The sequence below is a fragment of the Natrix helvetica genome (genome assembly GCF_964273705.1).
Source record: "Natrix helvetica genome assembly, chromosome: W".
Lineage (NCBI taxonomy): Eukaryota > Metazoa > Chordata > Lepidosauria > Squamata > Natricidae > Natrix > Natrix helvetica.
Window position 1 is genome coordinate 82,925,129 of NC_138555.1, and position 21,912 is coordinate 82,947,040.

At 45.4% G+C, this 21,912-nt stretch overlaps 3 protein-coding genes across 5 annotated transcripts in view; 1 reads left to right on the forward strand and 2 right to left on the reverse strand.

The window, feature by feature from the left end:
* Positions 1-2: 2 nt before the first annotated feature.
* Positions 3-7,824, reverse strand: LOC309400416 (ER membrane protein complex subunit 9-like). The gene is made up of 7 exons (XM_081968899.1): positions 7,755-7,824; positions 5,796-5,870; positions 5,136-5,346; positions 3,218-3,294; positions 3,045-3,114; positions 2,149-2,243; positions 3-964 (listed from the first exon to the last, which is right to left on the reverse strand). The coding sequence occupies exons 3-7, from the start codon at positions 5,343-5,345 to the stop codon at positions 784-786; spliced, it is 633 nt and encodes a 210-aa protein (XP_081825025.1). The 5' UTR covers position 5,346; positions 5,796-5,870; positions 7,755-7,824; the 3' UTR covers positions 3-783.
* Positions 7,825-7,920: 96 nt separating this feature from the next.
* Positions 7,921-21,912, forward strand: part of LOC309400400 (E3 ubiquitin-protein ligase RNF31-like) — a 56,755-nt gene continuing 42,763 nt past the window's right edge. For 2 of the 3 annotated variants that reach the window (XM_081968872.1, XM_081968873.1), the window contains exon 1: positions 7,921-8,163. In XM_081968872.1, coding sequence (XP_081824998.1) covers positions 8,094-8,163 — 70 coding nt within the window. In that variant the 5' untranslated portion in view covers positions 7,921-8,093. Of the gene's footprint in view, positions 8,164-21,065; positions 21,350-21,912 lie in introns of those variants that run through there. The other variant, XM_081968874.1, reaches the window with a different exon arrangement.
* On the reverse strand, positions 10,655-19,782 carry LOC309400415 (proteasome activator complex subunit 2-like). The gene is made up of 11 exons (XM_081968898.1): positions 19,626-19,782; positions 17,221-17,253; positions 16,717-16,779; positions 16,534-16,620; positions 16,398-16,425; positions 15,218-15,315; positions 14,994-15,062; positions 14,803-14,870; positions 13,792-13,846; positions 11,947-12,033; positions 10,655-10,975 (listed from the first exon to the last, which is right to left on the reverse strand). Exons 1-11 carry the CDS (start codon positions 19,677-19,679, stop codon positions 10,895-10,897), a joined length of 723 nt encoding a protein of 240 aa, XP_081825024.1. The 5' UTR covers positions 19,680-19,782; the 3' UTR covers positions 10,655-10,894.

Here is a 21,912-nt window from a genome sequence, read left to right on the forward strand (position 1 = left end):
CGCCGAGTGGAACGTTTAATTCGAGTCCTTAAACGAAGAAACGCGGTTGGGTTTTTCCCGCTCGCTGATATCTGACGGGGTTTTACAAATATAGAAATCTGAACGCCGTAAAGGGGAATCAATCTTCTCAAATCACAGGTAGTCCTCGACTTACGATGGTCTGTTTAGTGACGGTTCAGAGTTCCCGCAGCACCGAAAAAAGTAATTGATGACTTTTTTTTCACGCATCACCTTGGCCGCATGCCCAGGCTCATGCCCGATCAAAATGCAGATGCATGGCAACTGATTCATACTTATGACCGTTGCGGTGTTGCGGGGGATCCCCTTTTGCGACCTTCCGACGAGCAAAGTCAAACGGGGGGAGGGGAAGCCAGATTCGCTTAACGACCGGCCTACAAACTGACAAACCGCAATGATTCATTCGCGGAAAGATCGTAAAACGGGACAAAAGGCGAGAAACGTCAAACCGAAGAAGAGATTAGGGCTCGATTGCGGTCGTAAGTCGAGGACTATCAGTATCTGGATAAAATGGGGGGGGGGGGAGAAATCCCTGCTTTTTTAAACAAGAAAAAAACCCGCCAAATTTCAACGCAAATCCATCCTTTTAAAGAGAGGCATCTGTTGTGGCGGGAAGAGCTAGTCAAGATGGCTGACTTGCCATTAAAAGGAGTGGGGCCTCAAATCACGTGATCCCGGCTTCTATCCTGGCTAGTCTGGCATCCGGGATGCTCCAAAAGTTAGGGAACCAGAGTTCAGATCCTTTGGCAAGCGGGTTCGGCTCCTTCACGCGCTGCCATTGGCGACGGACACCAATTGGGCGATCTCCGTGTTGAGCTGCTGATTGGTCCAGTCTTGCCGGATGTCGTCCAGGTGGCTGTCGAAGTCGACCAATCGGGAGTAGACTTTGGCCTCCAGGAGAGACTGGCAAATGTGGCGGGAAGATTCCCAGTCCGTCCACATGACCCTGGAAAGATCACGAAAGGGGGGGTGAAACAGGAGATGGGGGAAGCCGTTGGCCTCGAATGGGATCGGAGCTCCTGTTTGAACAGGGGTGGGTGGGTGGGGTGGACTAGAAGACCTCCAGGGTCCCGTCCGACGCTTGTTATTTCTGTGGGTCCTTCTTCGACTGACATGGTAGCAGCCTTCCAATATTTGAGGGGCTGCCACAGAGAAGAGGGGGAGGCCCACCGGTTCGCCAAAGCATCGGAAGCGATGGTGAAATTCGTTGTTTTTTTTACTACCGGTTCTGTGGCCGCGACGGGCGTGGTGTGGCTTGGTGGGCGTGGCAGGGGAAGAATACTGCAAAATCCCCATTCCCTCCCCACTCTGGCACCAGCCAAAGGTGTCATTTGCCGGTTCTGCGAACTACTCAAAATTTCCGGTACCGGTTCTCCAGAACCTGCTGGATTTCACCCCCGACCTGAAGGCAGGACAAGAAACAATGGATGAAAACTCATCAAGGAGAGAAGCAACCTGGGATTAAGGAGAAACTTCCTAACGGCGAGGACAATTAACCAGTGGAACTGCTTGCCACCGGAATTTGTGGGTGCTCCCAACACTGGAGGTTTTTAAGAAGAGACTGGTAAGCCGTTTGTCTGGAATGGTGTAGGGTTTCCTGCTTGAACGGGGTTGGACTAGAAGACCTCCAAGGTCCCTTCCAACTCTGGGATTCTCTTATTTCTCCTCTTTCCCCCTCCTTCTCTCCTTTTTAAGAAGAGATTGGTCAGCCATTTGTCTGGAAGGGTGTAGGGTTTCCTGCTTGAGCAGGGGGTTGGACTAGAGGACCTCCAAGGTCCCTTTCAACGGTTATTTTGTGTGTTATGGGCATTCTTCTTCGAAGGACACAATAGCACCCATCCAATATTTGAGGAGCTGCCCCAAAGAAGAGGGAGTCAAGCTATTCTCCAAGGCCCCCCCCCAGGGCAGGACAAGAAGCAATGGGTGGAAACTAACCAAGGAGAGAAGCAACTTAGAACAGAGGAGGAATTTCCAGACACTGAGGGAAATTAGCCAGTGGAACAGCTTGCCACCAGAAGTTGTGAATGCTCCAACCCTGGAGGTTTTGAAGATGATGTTGGACAGCTATTTGTCTGGAACGGTGTAGGTCCGTGTAAAGGGTTGTGTAAACCGTGGGTAGCTGCAACTCACAAGTTCTTGTCTTTTGGAAGCCACTGACGATCCCTCTGCTCCAGGACAGTTAAAGGGGGAAGACGGGGGTTGATCCCAAATTTGCGATTATCCAGCTGAGGAAGGAAGGAAGAGAAGAAAAGAAAAAGGAAGTCAAGGCCCCGTTTTCTGTCAAAAAAAAGAGGCATGCGTAGCCTTTAGGAGACTTGTAGAGTGCTCCTGGGGGCTGGGGGGGGGACGAGCAAGAAAGGGCCCATTTTTCGTGAAAACGGGCCCATTTTTGATTTAAAAAAGGGCATGCATAGCCTTTAGGAGGCTTATAGCGCTCCTGTGGGCTGGGAGGGGGGGCAAAAACGAGCAAAAAATGGCCCATTTAGCTCATTTCTGCCCTCCCCAGCACCCAGGAGCACTCTGAAAGCCTCCTAAAGGCTGTGCGTGGCCATTTTGGTGAAGGGGGCAGAGTTTCGGGATGCCAAAAATGCCGTCTTCAGTGTAGAAGGTGCACCCAGATTTTCAGCCTCTTTTTTTTGAGGGGAAAAGGTGCGTCTTATACTCCGAAAAATACGGTAATTTGGGATGAACACCCTTCGAAAGGAGCAGGAGTAGGAATGGATTTTCAGAGGGGGAAAAATTGCAGACTACAGGAACCATTAAGGTGACCCTGAGGAGACAAATAAACCTCCAAGTGGCCTCAACGACCCTCTAAAAAAGGATGCAAATGACCAGCAGTCTCCGAGGAAGATCAATCCTTCCAGCAGTCGCCATTCCATCCGAGCCGAAGAAGCTTCTTGGAGGAAAAGCGAAACATCTTCAGGGAAAAACCTAGAAAGTCCTTCCACCTTTGGGACAAGCAAAGATTTGATGATGGAGAATCTCCAGAGCCGCCCGGACCTTCCCAAATCCAGGGAATTGCTCACCATAATCAGCACCGCCTCATCGTACAGTTCAGCAATGCGCCCGGCGGTCTTTTGCGCCAGGGGGTTAGGGCTGCAGGAAGGAAGGAAGGAAGGAAGGAGTAAGAGAAACTCTGGGAAGGAAAGAAGTCGGTCCCTTCTCCCTACCACCTCCAACCCCTCCTCTTCCAATTCACCTTTTGTCATCCATCCCAGAGTTGGCCTGGTAATAGCCAGCAAGGAGTAAATCGGACTCCGAGCTCCAGGAATCCACCTGGAAAGGACACAAATGCCGAAGTCAGCAATCGGTTAGATCTAGGATAAGCGTTTGCTCAACTCTGGCCCCTTTAAGATGGGTTGGACTTCGACTCCCAGAATTCTCCCAACGTGATATATATATATATATTCAAGAAACGGTGGTTATATATATATATATGTTGTGTTTGTGCTGATAAATAAATAAAGGGAGACTAGTATAGATCTATTTCAAGCTATTTAGCTCTCATCAGCTAGCCATACCCTTACTGGGAATCGAACCAGCTGATGAGAGCTAAATAGCTTGAAATAGATCTATACTAGTCTCCCTTTATTTATTTATCAGCACAAACACAACACAAATATAAAAAGGCAACATTAAAAATAAAAATATGGTTTTCTGCCTGGATGGTCCTCTGTGATGAGCCGAAGGACAGAAAGGGGGAGTAGTGAGCTCCCTCCCATATTTGGGCATACCAGGGGTTGTAACACAAATACATACATACATACATACATACATACATACATACATACATACATATAAACGTGTGTGTGTCCCAGCATAACTCTGGAACGCCTGGAGCAATTTCAACCAAACTTGGTACACAGATGACTTCCTCTCTGGAAACAAATACTGTGGGGGTAAGATGCCCCTAACGCCCCTCGGGGTGTGTGTTCTGTTAAGATACAGCCTGTTGTGCTTTAAAATGGCTTCTACTGTACTGCCGTTAAAATGGCTCCTACTGTGCAGCGCAGTGGAGTTGCCACGGTAACGGCTTCACAGTACTCCACCAGGGGGCTCCCTCTGGTAAGGGGGAAAATTCAACATTAGAAATTACGTTTGGTCCGGACATTTTCCACTCTATAAATAAATATCGGGCAATGTCGAGTTATCGGCTAGTAAGGAATGGCCCGATGTATGAATGCAGACTTTACTTTGGCTGCTCAGCATAGTCCTCGACGTACGACCCCAATTTGAGGCCAACAGTTCTGTCGCTAAGCAGGGTTTTGCCCTGTTTTTGCTAACTTTCTTGCCGCAGTTGTTATGTGAGTCCGTTAATGGCACAGTCGTGAAATGAACCTGGTTTGACTTTCCTTATGAGGCAGTCGCAAAAGGAGATCACCTAACCCCAGGATATTGTAACCGTCATAAATACGAATCGCTTGCCAAGCGTTCGAGTTTGGATCGTCTGACACCGCAACGGTCATTAAGTGTGAAAAACGGTTGTAGGTTACAAACTTGAAACTTTGAAGGGACACTAAACGAATTAAGTCAAAAACTATCCGTATTATATTTTGCCAAAAATATCCCAAACAAGCCACCACTCAATATCCCAGCTCTGCTTATAGGGGAGGATGGGAGCTGGAGTCCAACCTAAAAGAATAGGTGATGGGGAAGGTTCGCGTAAGAAGTTTAAAGGTAAAGGTTTGCCTCGCACAGATGTGCTAGTCGTTCCCGACTCTAGGGGGCAGTGCTCATCTCCGTTTCAAAGCCGAAGAGCCAGCGCTGTCCGAAGACGTCTCCGTGGTCAGGTGGCTGGCATGACTCAATGCCAAAGGCGCAAGGAACGCTGTTCCCTTCCCACCAAAGGTGGCGCCTATTTTTCTACTTGCATTTTTTTACGTGCTTTCGAACGGCTAGGTTGGCAGAATCTGGGACAAGTAATGGGAGCTCGCTCTGTTACGTGGTGCTGGGGATTCGAACCGCTGAACTGCCGACCTTTCTGATCGACAAGCTCAGCATCTTTGCCACTGGGGCACCGCGTCCCTATTAACGGAGATGTTTGGGGCAGGGCAAAGGGGGCGCTATGGCGGTTTGGTCCCATCCGACGGGACTCCACCAACGTTGAGAAGTCAAACCTGGTTAAGGGCCACCTCCAGCATCACGGTGAGCGACAGGTTGCTGTGGAAAAGGGGGACGCAGTCCGTGATGTAGAGGCATTCGGGGGGCCCAGCCGTCGGCCGGCGCTTTGGAGCCAGGAGAAGTCCATTCACCGCCACGTGGGGGTACCGAGCCGCATGGAGGCACATCTTGACGTACGCCCGAGGCGAGATCTCCACTTCACCCATCCTGCCGAGCAAAAACGACTTGCCGTGATGCTGCTTCGGCCAGAGACGAGGCCTCGGGAGGCCATCCTAATACCCCAACCTCTGACCTCCAAAAGTGCTGGTCTACCCGACCATTGACCCTATGGCTGTCGAGTAGGAGTCAGCAACCTGTGGCTCTGGAGCTGCATATGGCTATTTTATCTCCCCTGCTGCAGCTCCCTGTCACCAATCGGCTCCACAATTGATAGGGTTAGTGCTTTTGGTTAAGGCAGGTAGAGGGGAAAGGAAGCCGTGCTAGGAGGAGACATTATGGTGGGGGAAATGGACTTCCGGTCGGTTCCGGAATATGAAGAGGGGGCTTCCGGTTAGGACCTTTGTGGTCCTTTTGAGTGTTTCAGGTTGCTGACCCCTGCTGTAAATGATAGGAGCTGTAGTTGGCCCCAGCTGGATAGGACCCGGCAGCCGTCTCACCTGAATTCTTCAGAGGTTCCTCTCTTCTTCCAATTCCAAAGGTTCCTTGGGATGTCCAGATGGGGAAACCTGACTCTGGGGTTGCAAGGAGAATATCCAGTGTTATAAAATTAAAATGTAATACACTATAATATATATATATAACATATAACAAAAATGCAAAATCCAGTTCGAATATGTAACTGATTGTGTGATGAACATAATATATGATTACTATAGCATAGTAAGGTAAAGGTAAAGATTCCCCTCGCACATATGTGCTCGTCATTCCCGACTCTAGGGGGCAGAGCTCATCTCCGTTTCAAAGCTGAAGAGCCAGCGCTGTGCAGAGACGTCTCCATGGTCACGTGGCCGGCATGATTACCTTCCCACCAATGTTGGTTCCTATTTTTTTCTAATTGCATTTTTTACGTGCTTTCGAATTGCTAGGTTGGTAGAAGCTGGGACAAGTTATGGAAGCTCGCTCCGTTATGCGGTGCTAGGGATTCGAACCGCCGAACCGCCGACCTTTCTGATCGACAAGCTCAGCGTCTTAGCCACTGAGCCACTGTGTCTCTATAGTATGGTATAGCATATCATATCATATAGCGTATACAACGTATAACATATAGTGTATAGCGGATTGTATTAATATAGCATAGTATAGTTAGTCCTTGATTTACAGTAATGTTGTTCAAGTTACAACAGCACTGAAAAAAAAAGTCACTTGGGACTGTGTTGCACTCTTATGACCGCTGCAGCACTCCCACAGTCACACGATCCAAATTCAGACACTTGGGCAACTGGCTCATATTTATGACGGTCGCAGCGTTTGGCAAGAAAAGTCAACAGGGAAGCCAGTTGTTGTGAATTGGATTAAAATGGAAAAATGGATAAGGATTATTGAATCACTAAAGAGGAGATGCATAATATAATGAGAATTATATAAACTTGATCAATTTGAGATAAATTAACCACGTTAGCGTTAACTGGGTCAATGTAAAGGGAAACTTAGTTAAACTTGTTCATATGTAATAGAGAAATGTTTAGACAGAAAAAGAAAGAGAGAGATGGAGGTAGAGATAAAGATGAGGAGTGAGGCATTTTCTGAATATATATATATGTTTGAACAATATAATAAGGATTACTTATGTTTGAGAAATGTGATAGAGATTAATACTGTGTTTGTGAATTGGATTAATATGAACGATACCCAGAACCAACTGTTCACAACCAACATAAATGGATAATATAAAAAATAATAATAATATATATATATATTTAAAAACAACAACAACTGGGTTACTAACTTAAGAGCTGCAGTGATTCCTTTAACAATTGCAGCAAGAAAAGTTGTGAAATGGGGCCAAAACTCATTTAACAAATGTCTCCTTTAGCAACCTGAGTGTTGGGCTTAATGGTGGTCATAAATCAAGGACTAATATAATCATACAATATAATATGATACAATAGAATAAATATATTAATCATATAATATAAATATGATACAGTACAAAACATAATATAATAAATATTATATATATGTGTGCGTGTGTCTGTTGTATTTGTGCTGATAAGTAACACAAATATATATATATATATATATATATATATATATATATATATATATATATGATACGATATAATATAATATGATATAATGATATACGATGATATGATATGATATGATATAATAATAAATATAATATAATATAATATAATATAATAATATAATAATATAATAATTATATTATATTATATTATTTTATATTATATTATAATATAATATTATAATATAATATAATATAGTAATGTAATGTAATGTAATGTAATGTAATATAATATAATCCCCAGCAATCCACTGAAGTCCCCCGTCCGGATTTTCAAATTGCTCCAGTCACGCTGTAGTCACAGACTACAACGCCCATCACCCACAGCCCACCCGAGGATGATGGGTGCGGTAGTCCCGCGCACACTTACCCCCCTTTCGCCGTCCCTGCGCAGGTGCCGGGCAAGCTCCGCCCAGTGCCGAATGTCTCACTGAGCGCCTCCGGATTGGTCAAGCAAAGACCCAATCAGAGCCCAGCTTCCGCGACCGCCCGCTTCTCTTTCTCTCTCGCTCATTGGGCGCGCGCTCGGCCCCGCGCTCTGATTGGCCGGAAGTTTTTTCTTTCTTCTTTCAACCGACGCCCCCTAACGTTCTTTTGCCACATCACGTGACAAGCCACAACCTCGCCGCCCTTCGATCATTTCCGGCCTTCCGTTGACCTCTCCCTCTCCTTCCTCCTCTCCAAATGCCGACGAGAAAACGTCCGCTCTATGCGTCTATGGAGATTCTATGATTCTGGCGCTCGGGATTTCCCCTGCAGAAAGAGGCTCGATCATAGAGGTAAAATATCTAGAACGACTGTATTTGCCGGAAGTACTATCTGTACTGATGTTCCCTCTTCCTGTCTCTTCGCCGTTTCGGAACCATAGAGTAGCCTGCCAGAATGGCTTCCTTGGGCAAAAACCATAGAGTTTGATAGCCCCTAAACACCCCCCCCTCAAACCCATCAACCACTGCTCTGAAATGATGGGAGTTGTAGTCAACCCAGAGTCCTACGAAGTGTCAATTTGTGGTTATAAATGCCAACAGTGGAGCTTTCTAAAGCATATTGTCATAGCTAGAAAAGCTATGAGCTTTAGGCCAAGGCTAAACCCTGATGAAGTTTCCACAAAATAGGCTTAAATCCCTCTTTTTAGTTATTTAGACATTTAATGTATGTTTAGTGCATTCAACAAATGGCCCAAAGCTTAAAAATGGCTTAATCCAGTCACCTATGAACTAAAAAGGAGGCATTTTTTGCTTCTTGGCAGTTCTCAACTATTTCATTTAAATCGGTATTTTTTTCAACCTGGGTAACTTTTGAGACGGGTGGACTTCAACTCCCAGAATCCCCTGTCCAAGCATGGCTAGCTGGGGAATTCTGGGAGTTGCAGTCCCCCCATCTTCAGAGTTGACCAGGCTGAAAAACACTGCTTTAGAATGAGGGTTTTGGGTATGATTTCTAAGCACCGTTTCATTTTTCAAAGAACGGAAATGGAAGACGATTTCTATAACCTTAACGTCCTATTCCCATTTTGCTTTTGGCATCTTATTGGTCAAGAATGCACAGGTACAGTATAGGTGGTACCTTGCTCAGTAGTAGTAACTCTGAAAGGGATCTTGGAGTCCTAGTGGACAACCATTTAAATAGGAGCCAGCCGTGGGCAGCAGCTGCCAAAAAAGCCAACACAGTTCTAGGCTGCATCAACAGAGGGATAGAATCAAGATCACGTGAAGTGTTAATACCACTTTACAATCCCTTGGTAAGGCCACACTTGGAATACTGCATTCAGTTCTGGTCGCCACGATGTAAAAAAGATGTGGAGACTCTAGAAAGAGTGCAGAGAAGAGCAACAAAGAGGATTAGGGGACTGGAGGCTAAAACATATGAAGAACGGTTGCAGGAACTGGGTATGTTTAGCTTAAGAGAAAGAAGGACTAGGGGAGACATGATAGCATTGTTCCAATATCTCGGGGGTTGCCACAAAGAAGAGGGAGTCAAACTATTCTCCAAGGCACCTGAGGGTAGAACAAGAAGCAATGGGTGGAAACTAATCAAGGAGAGAAGCAACTTAGAACTGAGGATAAATTTCCTGACAGTGAGAACAATTAACCAGTGGAACAGAAGTTGCCTCCAGAAGTTATGAATGCCCCAACACTGGAAGTCTTTAAGATGTTGGATAGCTATTTGTCTGAAACGGTATAGGATTTCCTGCCTAGGCAGGGGGTTGGACTAGAAGACCTCCAAGGTCCCTTCCAACTCTACTATTGTATTGTAAAACTATTTCAGGGTGCAACCTTCTTTTTTTAAAGCACTTTTTAAGAATTGGAAATTGGGCTAGTCCAAAGCCAGGTGACCCTTTCAAGAAACTGACACTTTCACTTCCCAACAGATCCCAACAGCTCACTAATGTTTGAGAAAGGATTGTTGAATCCACCCACAAGCTACTTCCTCATTTTGCCATTTTCAAAACTACTCACAGACAGTTGCTTCCACTACGGTGGTTCTTAGTGGAAGGAAAATATAGAAGTATTTCTATTTTAATATTCATCGGGAAAGATCGAAGGCAAAAATAGCTTTGGCTGTATTAAAGAGAAAATCAATTAGAACATCTAGCTTTTTTTTTTTTTTGAGACAACACATTCATCAAACACCTTAATTCAGAGGGCAGTATATTTTAAAATAATCTTGTTTCAGGTTCCCCTCTTAGCTTTTTTTCCCCAACTGATTGTTATACTGAACACAGCCAAGGATAATCTACATTAACCTGATTAGAACAATCCCTTGATTGTAGCCTTGATAATTGATGTTGTGCATTCTTAGAATGAAAGCTCTTTTAAAGAAAGGGATTGGAGAAAAAATTCTGGTTGAGAAAGAGTTCCTTCTACCTTTGTCTACATCAGTGATGCAAAAATCAAAAGTCTTCATGTTTCTAGCACACGCATGTGCGCCAGCCAGCTGATCTTCACGCACGCCGGAGCATAAGAAAGCCAAAGACAGCTAGCCAGTGTGCATGTGCCTGTTTTTTGGCCATATTTCGAGCCGTTTTGAAATGTTTTCAGCTGTTTGAAAATGGCTCGGAAAACAGCCTGAAAAATGACCTGGTTTTGGGCTGTTTTCCGGGGCTCCGGCAAAGCACGCATCTGCATGCCAGAAACCCAAAGACCAGCTGGCCCACAACAGAGGGCTGTGCTTGCCACCTGTGGCACACATGCCATAGGTTTGCCATCAGGGGCCTAGATGATGTTTGACGGACCTCTAATAAAAGAAAACGCAGAACGGCAAAACCAAACGGATCGAGACATTTTATTCGGTTACCCTCTTTGCTTCTTTCCCAGAGATCGCCCTCCTTCTGGGTTCTAAACATCTCGGATCTCTTTGTGTTTTAATGTTTGCCCGACACCTTCCCCCAAAAAAGACAGAAAAAAGTTGCAATGAGCTCCCCCTGCAAGGAACGGTAGGGTCAGGGATTCTGGTAAATTGTGCTACCAGTTCCCTTGGCTGTTTGCCCTTCAATGTGTTTTTCCCCTGTTAGTACATGGACGGCTTCTCTTCGCCCTTCGGGTTGGTCAATTTTTCCAGGTTTTTGCTTAGGATGTGGTACAGCTCAGCCTGCGGCGAAGAGAAATGAGAAAGGATTAAGAACAGAACAGAATAGAATAGAATACAATACAATAACAGAGTTGGAAGGGACCTTAAAGGTCTTCTAATCCAACCCTCTGCTTAGGCAGGAAACCTTACACCACTTCAGACAAATGCCTGTCCAACCTCTTCTTAAAACATCCAGTGTTGGAGCATTCACAACTTCTGGAGTCAAGTTGTTCCACTGATTAATTAGAAATTTCTCCTTAGTTCTATGTTGCTTCTGTCCTTGATTAGTTTCCACCCATTGCTTCTTGTTCTGCCCTCAGGTGCCTTGGAGAATAGTTTGACTCCCTCTTCTTTGGGGCAACCCCTGAGATATTGGAAAGCTGCTATCATGTCTCCCCTAGTCCTTCTTTTCATCAAACTAGACATACCCAGTTCCTGCAACCGTTCTTCATATGTTTTAGTCTCCAGTCTCCTAATCCTCTTTGTTGCTCTTCTCTGCACTCTTTCTAGAGTCCCCACATCTTTTCTACATCGTGGCAACCAAAACTGGATGCCGTATTCCAAGTGTGGCCTTACCAAGGGATTGTAAAGTGGTATTAACCCTTCACGTGATCTTGATTCTATCCCTCTGTTGATGCAGCCTAGAACTGTGTTGGCTTTTTTGGCAGCTGCTGCACACGGCTGGCTCCTATTTAAATGGTTGTCCACTAGGACTCCAAGATCCTTTTCACAGTTACTACTACTGAGGAAGGTACCACCTATACTGTACCTGTGCATTTCGTTTTTGTTGCCTAAATGTAGAACCTGACTCTTTTCAACATTTAATTTCATTTTGTCAGATAGCGCCCAATGTTCAAGTTTGTCAAGATCCTTCTGTATCTTAAGCCTGTCTTCTCTATCTTCTCTGATTTTCTTCATTCCTTTATTCCTGCCCTCTCAATCTTCCCCTAGTAAAAAAAATATATCTACGATTGTCGTTTTGGCTCGCTTACATAAAATCCACAAATATCAAGCAACATGATCTGCATTTCTCGGTAAATGGCTTCGTCGCGTTCGTGAACCAAACATCGGTAATCCATCTGCAGGTAAGCAAATTGCAATTAGTTAGCACCGATCATGTGACCGACTTGAGTGCAGGTATTCCTCGACTTATGACAGCTCGTTTAGGGACTGCTCAGAAGGACAACACTGAAAAATAATATGAAACATTTTTCGCATTTACAATAATTGCGGCATTCCCATTGGTTGCCTAATCAAAGTTCAGACGCTTGGCAACCGACTCGTATTTATGACGAGTGCGGTTGTCCCCGGGGGGTCATGCGGTCACTTTTTAGGACCTCCTGACAAAGCCAGATTCACTTAACAACCGTGTAACCAACCGAACAATGAACAACTGTGGTTAAGAAAGATCGCCAATTGGGGAAAAAAATCAACACGTCTCACTTAGCAACAGAAAATCCTGGGCTCAATTGCGATCGTAAGTCAAGGACAATCTACAAACATCTACAAGCAAACAACGAAACAACGAAGCTCAAGAGGGCACACCAAGGACCCCAGAGTCTTCCTCTTCTTTGTCTTTCCCTTCCTCCACTCCTCCACTCCCACTCCTTCCTAGCACTGATGATGTTACCGAGTTGGGTCGTGAAATGTCTGCAAGAAAGCAACCCAAGTGTCCAGAGCGCTAAAGACCCCCACAAACGACAACCAAGTGAGATGTCCAGGACATTTTTAGACCCAACTTCATTTGCCTGGCTTTATGTAGTGTGTTGTGTGACTCCCTGGATTCGGAAATCAAGATTGACAGCTTAACCTTCCTCCCAGTTCCAAAGTCTTTTGATTTATTGAAAACATCACGGCGGAGGCAGTGAAGCAAGAACGCCGTTTCTGAAGAGAAGTCGTCGGCCTTATTCTTGGCGGCGTCGCGATTATTTAAGTGTGTACACTGCCTGACTCCAGTGAGTCTGGGCACTTCAAAATCTGTGTGAGGCAACAGGAATAATTATCGCAGGATTGGCATCTCTTCCGAGGATTACTGTGTCAATTTTGCAAGGAGCTGAATCGAGAACTTGACTCCATATGGAATTGTTTTTTTTTTGCCTTCTCCGTTTGCTTCGGGCTCACAGAAAGCTTGTTTGGCTCCAAGGAAGGTCTTGTTCTGACCGAGGCTTCCCAAGAGCCTGAGGCAAACTCCTAAAAAATCCCTTTGATTCATGGGCTGTGAATTCTGCTCCTTCCCATCCAGCAAAGTCTTTCGAGGGAGGATTTACAGTCACAGACCTTCTCTGGCTTGGAGAGCTGCCAGGCCGAGATCTGCAGAACTTGGCCAGGAGTCTCGGAGAATCACCAACCGATGAAGCGAACTCCTGCAAGCTCCACTCCCCTGTCGCTCCCCTTTTATTTCCTCTGGGAGGGGCCATTCATTGTCCACTTGTGGCCTTACTCCCAAGTTGACCCGTTATTTAGCCGTTCCCTTCTGGTCTGGTAACTCTGCGCATGCGCACACTGGGAACAGGCTCCAGCTGTTCTTCTGCCTCAATGATGTCTGACTCTGAAGGCAGCTCGTAACTGTCGGACGGCCCTGGCCCCCTCTCTGCCTCCGACGCAGAGCCCTCGTCTGAGCCTTCCCCAACCTCCAGGGCTGGCCCATCTTCCTCCCCAACCTCCTCACTCTCCGAATCGGCTGCCAGCTCTGTTGGCCGCTGGCGGCCCACCACAAGTCTTCTCCCTGCCTTTAGTTGGGGCGGGGGGAAGAGAAACAAGGACACCCCAAGTTTTCCTATCAGACCTGCCACCCAACAGACCTCAAATAATTGTAACCTTCTTTCTGCATCGCTTACCACATGAGTGTCTTTGGAGGCCTTGGCGACTGCATCTCCACGCTCCAGAAAATATCTACAAGGACGAGAAAGCAAGGCTAGAACTTACAATCACCCAGTTTCCCAACTACACACCAAACTAGCTTTCTCTGGACTCGTGCCTACAAAGAAAATAAAAATAGAAGGCCACGACCCTCCTAGTTGAAAGAAGGACAAAGGGATCATCCTCTTCTTTTAATGACCCCATAATCCCTTGCGGGGTGGCATTTGGGGGTAGTGAATGGAGCCGAGCATTTACTGGCCGGATGCCCGTCCTGTCGCCGAGGCGGAGTTATCTTCAGCAGATCAATTCTCATCCTGGCCAGAGAGAGAGAAATATCTGCCTCTACCTAGGATCGAACCCAGAGCCTCCTGATTGAGAGGTGAGAGCTCTACCTCTAGGCCACCGCACCATTCCATGTGTGCTAGAATTCCAGAATCACTTCCCTGTCACTGTTTCCAGATGGATTCAACCCTTCGGCCCATAGATTTCCACTGCTCTCCTCTCCTCTGCCTTCTGCGTATCTGTGCATTAGACACTGGACCCAGCTGTTCTTCCTCTTCCTCATCAGCCACCTCCAGACCTGGGAGCTGTTGACTCTCCATCAGAGGGCTGACGGATGGCCCAGGCTTCCCCCCACCCCACTCCCGCGCCCTCAGGTTGCTTTGATGCTGACCCTGACTCTCACGCCGCCTCCTCTGATTTGATTCTCCGGCGGCCAGCACCTTGGCTAAGGGAAAGATTACCCAGGATGCGCGCACAATTAATAAGGAAGCGCTGTCTACGATGTACCCCAAGAAGCACAGATTCTGACATGTTTGACGCTATGAGGGCGAGAAAGGACCCCATGAAGTTTGAACAAAGTTTTGGGGCGCAGAAACTCCCAACAGGAGCGAACAGCGAACAGCGAACAGCGCCCGAGTACAGCAGACAATTCCCACAGGGATCTCTGCTTTGCCTCCTTTCCGCGCCGGCCCCTCGTGACGACGTACTTAGCGATGGTGGTTTGGAAAGCTTCAGCCTTGGTCTTCAGCGCCGTGATACGTTCCAGCACTTTCTCCTGCACAGGAAGGAAACGGTTGAGGTGCGCCAGCCAGGAGATTCCCACGGCCAGGGAAATTAAAATGTGGCGGGGACGGAGAAAGTCCCCATTCCTCCCCCTCTCCCCCCGGATTCTGGTTACCTGAACCGCCACCCCGAAGTCGTTGCCATCCTCAATTTTGGGGATCATGAACTGGATCCAGGTCGTGACCTGACGGCGGGAATCAGGAAGAAGAGAAGACGGAAGTGATTTTGCGGGGGGGGGGGGGGCAAATCCCCTCGTTTTTCAGCCGATGCACCACCGCGAGGAAATTCCTAGCCAATCGGAACTGGGGGAGGGAGGAGACCCTCGTTTGGCCCACTTACCAAAATGCATTTTTCTTTAAACTCGCGAACTTCAGGTTTCACGCGATCCAGAAGTGAAATGAGAACTTCGTTTCCTTTAAGGTAACCACATTTCGGAGCTGGGAATGGGAGAAGAGAAATTAAATAAAATGCATAAAATGCTGGGAAATACCTTAAAATCCATTCCTCCTTTCTTTTTCTTTCTTTTTCTCTTTCCTTCCTCTCTCCCTCCCTTCTTTCCTTTCTTTCCTTCTTTCCTTTTCTTCCTTGATTTTTTTCTTTTTTCCTTCCTTCTTTCCTTCCACCCTTCTCCCTCCCTCCTTTTCTTCTTTTTTTGCTTCTTTCTTTCCTTCCTTCATCTCTCTTTCCTTCCACCCTTCCTCCTTTCCTTCTTCCCTCCCCCTTTCTCTTTCCTTCTTTCCTTCCTTTCTTTTTCTTCCCTCCTGTTCTCTTTCCTTCTTTCTTTCTCTTTCTCTTTCCTTCCTTTCTTTTTTCCTTCCTTCCTTCCTTCCTTTCCCCTTTCTCTTACCTTCTTTCCTTCCTATTTATTTCCTCCCTTTCTTCTTTCCTTCCATCCTTTCCTTCTTCCCTCCCCTTTCTCTTTCCTTCCTTCCCTTTCTCTTTCCTTCTTCTTTCTTTTTTCCTTCCTCCCTTTCTCTTTCCTTCCTCTCTCCCTCCCTTCTTTCTTTCCTTTCTTTCCTTTTCTTCCTTCATTTTTTCTTTTTTCCTTCCTTCTTTCCTTCCACCCTTCTCCCTCCCTCCTTTTCTTCTTCTTTTGCTTCTTTCTTTCCTTCCTTCATCTCTCTTTCCTTCCACCCTTTCTCCTTTCCTTCTTCCCTCCCCCTTTCTCTTTCCTTCTTTCCTTCCTTTCTTTTTCTTCCCTCCCGTTCTCTTTCCTTCTTTCTTTCTCTTTCTCTTTCCTTCCTTCCTTTATTTTTTCCTTCCACCCTTCCTTTCTTCCTTTCCCCTTTCTCTTACCTTATTTCCTTCCTATTTCTTTCCTCCCTTTCTTCTTTCCTTCCACCCTTTCCTTCTTCCCTCCCCCTTTCTCTTTCCTTCTTCTTTCTTTCTTTTTTCCTTCCTCCCATTCTCTTTCCTTCCTTCCCTCTTTCTCTTTCCTTCCTCTTTCTTTTTTAATTTTTTCCCCTTTCTTCTTTCCTTCCCCCTTTCCTTCCTGCCTCCCTCGTTTCCTCATCCTTACCTTCCTTTTCCTCTTTTTCTGTTTCCATCTGCAAGGAATAAAATATATCGATGCATAAATATCATTTTCCACCTCTTAAAAGTTACATTGAATTGGGGGGGGGGGAGCTAAGGAGAGAACTACCCCCATAACTCACCTCGTCTTCTTTGGGTGGGGGGTCTGGAATAGGGATCTCCAAAGGAGCTTTAAGAGTGGTCAAATCTTGCACGTTTAGTGAATTTTCCTAAATGGGTGGAGAAGGAGTTATGCTGTAAAAAAAAAAAAAAAAACACGCAGTGATGCCCTGCCAATACATCTTTGGTTTCAGACATTCACTTACCTTAAGAAACTTATCCAACTGAAATATTTTGGAAGGTAAAAATGTCAAAAGAAACTCTTCACCCTGCAGGGAAAGAAAAAGAGGAAAGAGAAGGAAAAAGAAAGGAAGGAAGGAAGGAAGGAAGGAAGGAAGAAAGAAAGAAAGAAAGAAAGAAAGAAAGAGAGAGAGAGAGAGAGAGAGAGAGAGAGAGAGAAAAGGAAGGAAACAGAAGAGGAAGAAAAAGGGAAGGAAAGAAAAAAAGGGAAGGAAAGAAGGAAGGGAACAGAAAAGGAAGGAAGGAAAGAAAAGAGGGAGGGAGGGAGGAAAGGAACAGAAGAGGAATGGAGAAGGGAAAGAAGGAAGGTAGGAAAGAAAGAAAAAAGAGAAGGAAGGAAAGGAACAGAAGAGGAAGGAAGGAAGAAAAAGGGAGGGAGGAAAAAAAGGAAGGAGGGAGAACGTTAGTTACCTGGGAAGGGGGAAAATATCCAATATTTAGTGAACATTTGTCGTGCAGTAGAGACTTACCTCTTTCAAAAGCGATTCTCTGAAAAGAGCCATCTAAAGAAAGAAAAGGAAATTATGAGACCCGTTGTAACTAGCGGATTAGAGCAGCACAGAAAGATTGCATGAGATCATGTGAAAAAAAATCTCCTTCATTCCCCAATACAGTAATGTAATGCTGTACTGCATTTTAAGGCAGTATGGTAGAAGCCATTTGAAGGCACAACAGGCTGTATCTTAACAGAACGCACACACCCAAGGGGAGTTAGGGTGTCTTACCCCCACAGTATTTTTCAAGAGAGAGTAAGTCATTTGTGTACCAAGTTTGGTTCAAATTGTTCAAACTGTTCCAGAATTATGCTGGAACACACACACACACACACACACACACACACAGAGAGAGAGAGCCATTAGGTAGGTAGGTAGGTAGGTAGGTAGGTAGATAGATAAATTGATAAATAGATAGATAGACAGACAAACAGATAGATGATAAATAGAAGATAGATAGATAGATAGATAGATAGATAGATAGATGATAGATGATCGATAGAAGATAAATAGCTAGAAGATAAATGATAGATAGATAGATAGATAGATAGATAGATAGATAGATAGATAGATAGATAGAAGATAGATAGATGGATGAAAGATAGAAGACAGACAGACAGATAGATAGATAGATAGATAGATGATAGAAGATAAATAGAAGATAGATAGGTAGATGATAGATAGAAGATAAATAGAAGATAGATAGATAGATAAAAGATAGATAGAAGATAGATAGATAGATAGATAGATAGAAGATAGATAGATGAAAGATAGAAGACAGACAGACAGATAGATAGATAGATAGATGATAGAAGATAAATAGAAGATAGATAGGTAGATGATAGATAGAAGATAAATAGAAGATAGATAGATAGATAAAAGATAGATAGAAGATAGATAGATAGAATATAAATAGATAGATAGATGAAAGATAGAAGATAGAAGATAGATAGAAGATAAATAGATAGAAGATAGAAGATAGATAGATAGATAGATAGATAGATAGATAGATAGAAGATAAATAGATAGGATAGATAGATATATAGATGGATGGTAGATAGAAGATAGACAGATAGACAGACAGACAGATAGATAATTAGCAGAAGTGAACAGACTTCTTGTACTGTAAAAATCTATTTTCTTCATAATGAGTTTTTTTTTTTTAAATTAAGAAAATCTCACACAGAAACAGAAAAATCCTCTTTAAAACCTCCCCAAAATGCCAACGCAACCCTGAACAGCTAATCTTCCCTCCTACGTTTGACTCTAGCAATAACCGCTTTCTGGGAAGAGACAGAATTTAAATCTCGAGATCAACTACGGAAATTCCCTTTTAAACAGTCTGGAAAGATTTGTTTTTTCGATCCTCCCCCCCAAAAAAACCACAGGATAAAAATTGCAAAGCCTTTTGTCCCTTTGCAAAACAGGTTTAAATTCAATGGATGGCACTTGGGGGAAATTGCTTGGCGTGACCGGGCATTTAAAAGAAAGAAAGATTTTATATAAGCAGCGTTTGGCCTGTCACCCTGACTTTGCAATTCTCAGATGGATTCAGATAACGTCCCAGTTGGTTTATTTTCAGAGAATGAAATCAGGGCGGAACGAATCGGTTCTGGCTAAAATCCAAGAATTTGGAAAGCGCTTTTTTTTTTTCTTCTCCCCAGCTAGGAAATTCGATTTAAACGTTTTCAATCGAATGCTTCTCCGATCCTTCGTTCCCAGGGAAGTCACGTTCAGCATTTTTTCAAACTTTGGCCTGTTTGAAAACCCTGTGGACTTCAAGTCCCAGAATTCCCTTTTGCTGGCTGGGGAGTTCTGGGAGTTGAAGTCCAAGTGGGAGAGAGGAGGGGGGGACGGATTTAAAGTTTCCTCCCATTGGTTGAACTATTCCTCCTCTTTTTTTCCCCCAACTTTTTAAAAAGTTGGCCAACTCCCTAGCCAATTCACACGTGAATCAACAAAACCAATCCCCTCTTTTTTTTTTGAAAACAAACACACAAACAAGTAACAAGTTTTGTTGCAATGCCAAAACCAAACCAAAATGTTATTTATTTTCTCCTCTTGGTCTTTTTTTTTTCTCCTCCAGGCGGGCCTCCCAGCGGAGAGGCCTCTGAGCCTGTGCAGAGTTCTTTTCCCACCGCGATTCGAACCCTTCCCCCCCCCTAAAAACCCCCACCTTTTTCGACCTTCCTGCTAGCAAACGGGGAAAGCGAGGGGCGCTCTGCCCATGCTCAGAGGCAGCCGAGGTTAAAAATAAAAGATGGGGGGGGGAGATCCACCCCCCACCGCCCAATTTTTTCCCTGATTTTTTTTTTTTTGCAACTCGTATCTCCCGCCCACCCACCCCATTCACACGTTCCGCGGATCTTTCCCCTCCCAACCTTCTCGCGCGTCTCTTTGCCGACACGGATGTTGGAGGTGCAGGATTTGGCCATGGTGTCCGGGGTGCAGCGCTGGAGAAGACGACTCGCTTTCGGCTCGCCCCGAAGTCGATTTCACTTTCACATTCCCACGTTCCGTTCAGGCCTCGCCCCTCCCCTTCCTCCCCTTCCCTCCTCTTTTCTTCCCTTTTTTCCCCCTCCCTCCCTTCTTCCTCCCTTTCTATGTTCTTTCCTTGCTTTCTATCTCATTTCTTTCCTTCTTTCATTCCTCCCTCCCTTTACTTCCCTCATCTTTTCTTCCTTCCTTCCCTCCCTCCCTTTCTTTGTTCTTTTATTTAATTTCTTTCCTTCCTTCCTATCTCCCTTTCCTTTCTTTGCCTTCCTTCATCTTTTCTTCCTTTTCCTTCATTCGTTCTTTCGTTCCTCTTTCCCTTCCTTTCCTTCTTTTCTTCCTCCCTTTCTTTGTTCTTTTCTTGCTTTCTATTTCATTTCTTTCATTCATTCATTCCTACCTTTCCTTTCCTGCCTCTTTTCTTCTTCCTTCCTATTTCCCTCCTTTCATTTCTTCCTTTTTTCTTCCTTCCTTCGTTCTTTACTTGCTCTCCATTTCCTTTCCTTTCTGTCTTCCTTTCCTTTTTCTATCTTCCTCTCCTTCTCTTTTTCTTCCTTCCTTCCCTTCCTTTTTTCTATCTTCCTTTCCAGTCTTTTTCTATGTTTCTTTCCTTCTCTTCCCTTTTCTATCTTCCTTTCCTTTTCCTATCTTCCTCTCATTTCCTTTTTTTATCTTCCTTTCCTGTCCTTTTCTATCTTCCTTCCCTTCCCTTTTTCTATCTTCCTTTCCTTCTCTTTTTCTTCCTTCCCTTCCTTTTTTCTCTTTGTTTCCTTTCCTTTTTTATCCTTTCCTGTCCTTTCCTATCTTCCTTTCCTTTTTCTATCTTCCTTTCCTGTCTTTTTCTATTTTTCTTTCCTTCTCTCCACCTTTCTATCTTCCTTTCCTTTCCTATCTTCCTCACCTTTCCTTTTTTTATCTTCCTTTCCTTCCCTTTTTCTATCTTCCTTTCCTGTCCTTTTCTATCTTCCTTTCTTTTCCTTTTTCTTCCCTTTTTTATCTTCCTTTCCTGTCTTTTTCTATCTTCCTTCCCTTCTCTTTGTCTATCTTCCTTTCCTTTCCTGTCCTTTTTTATCTTCTTTTCTTTTCCTTTTTCTTTCCTTTTTAAAAATCCTCCTTTCCTTCCCTTCCCTTTTTCTATCTTCCTTTCCTTTTCCTATCGTCCTTCTCCTCGGGCGGCCCTTTGGAAAGTGGCATTCCCACGCACGGGGCCCGCGTGTCCCCCCCCATTTACCCAGGAGACGCTTTTCCCACGCTCCCCTTTGCAAGCCTGGGGAGGGGAAGGTCAGGGGCTGACATGCGCCTCCTCCTCGCGCGTGGCTGCTATCCGTCCACCCATCCACGCCAACGGCCTTTCCCTGGCCATTGGGGCGGGCTGGGGAGGAGGAGGAGGACATCCTTGGGCGCTCTGCCCATGCTCAGAGGCCCCCTTCCCCGACTCCTCTTCGCCTCCCTACTCCTTGTAGTTCTTCCTCCGCGTCCCCGGAGGTCGCTTCTTGGTCTCTTTGTTTGACTCCGGTTTCGGTTTCCAGCGGGCGGCTCTTCCCCTCTTCCAGGCGGCGGCTTCTTCTTCGTGCAAAGCGGGGTTGGGGTGGGGAAAAACCCTGGTTGCAAGGTAGGCCGATCCCGTCCTTCCCCGTGGCAATCTTTCCCTGCCCTGGGTTCGAATCCGGGGCTTTGGGGGGAATGGGGAGGGGGCTGCCCGGAGGAAGCGGATCGTTGGGCTCTTCGGGGGGCTGCGGGGCTGCGACTGATCCTCTCGGTTGGCCGCCCCTCTCTTGGCCACGGCTCCTCCTCCTTAGGAGGGTTGGACTACAACTCCCATCGTTCCCCGACTCACGGTCTTAAAGGGGGGGAGCTGGGGGGGAGTAGGTCTTTGTAGTCCCTGCAACGCGCTCTCTCTTCTCCTTGATGGAGACTTCGGGGGTCCCCCAAACTCTTGGGTGGGTTTGACAGATCAAAGATCTTAGGACTTCCCAAAGTTTCCCCGGGTTGCCTTCCATCATCCTTAATAAGGATATTAATCCTTGGCTCATTAAACGGGAAACTCAAAGTCAACCTGAACGTTTTCAAAAGCATTGAAAATGGGACGGGAACATATTATTATTGCTGCTGTAGTCGTTATTATTATTGTTCTATACTTCATTCATTCAACAGGAAACAGTCAACTGAACATTT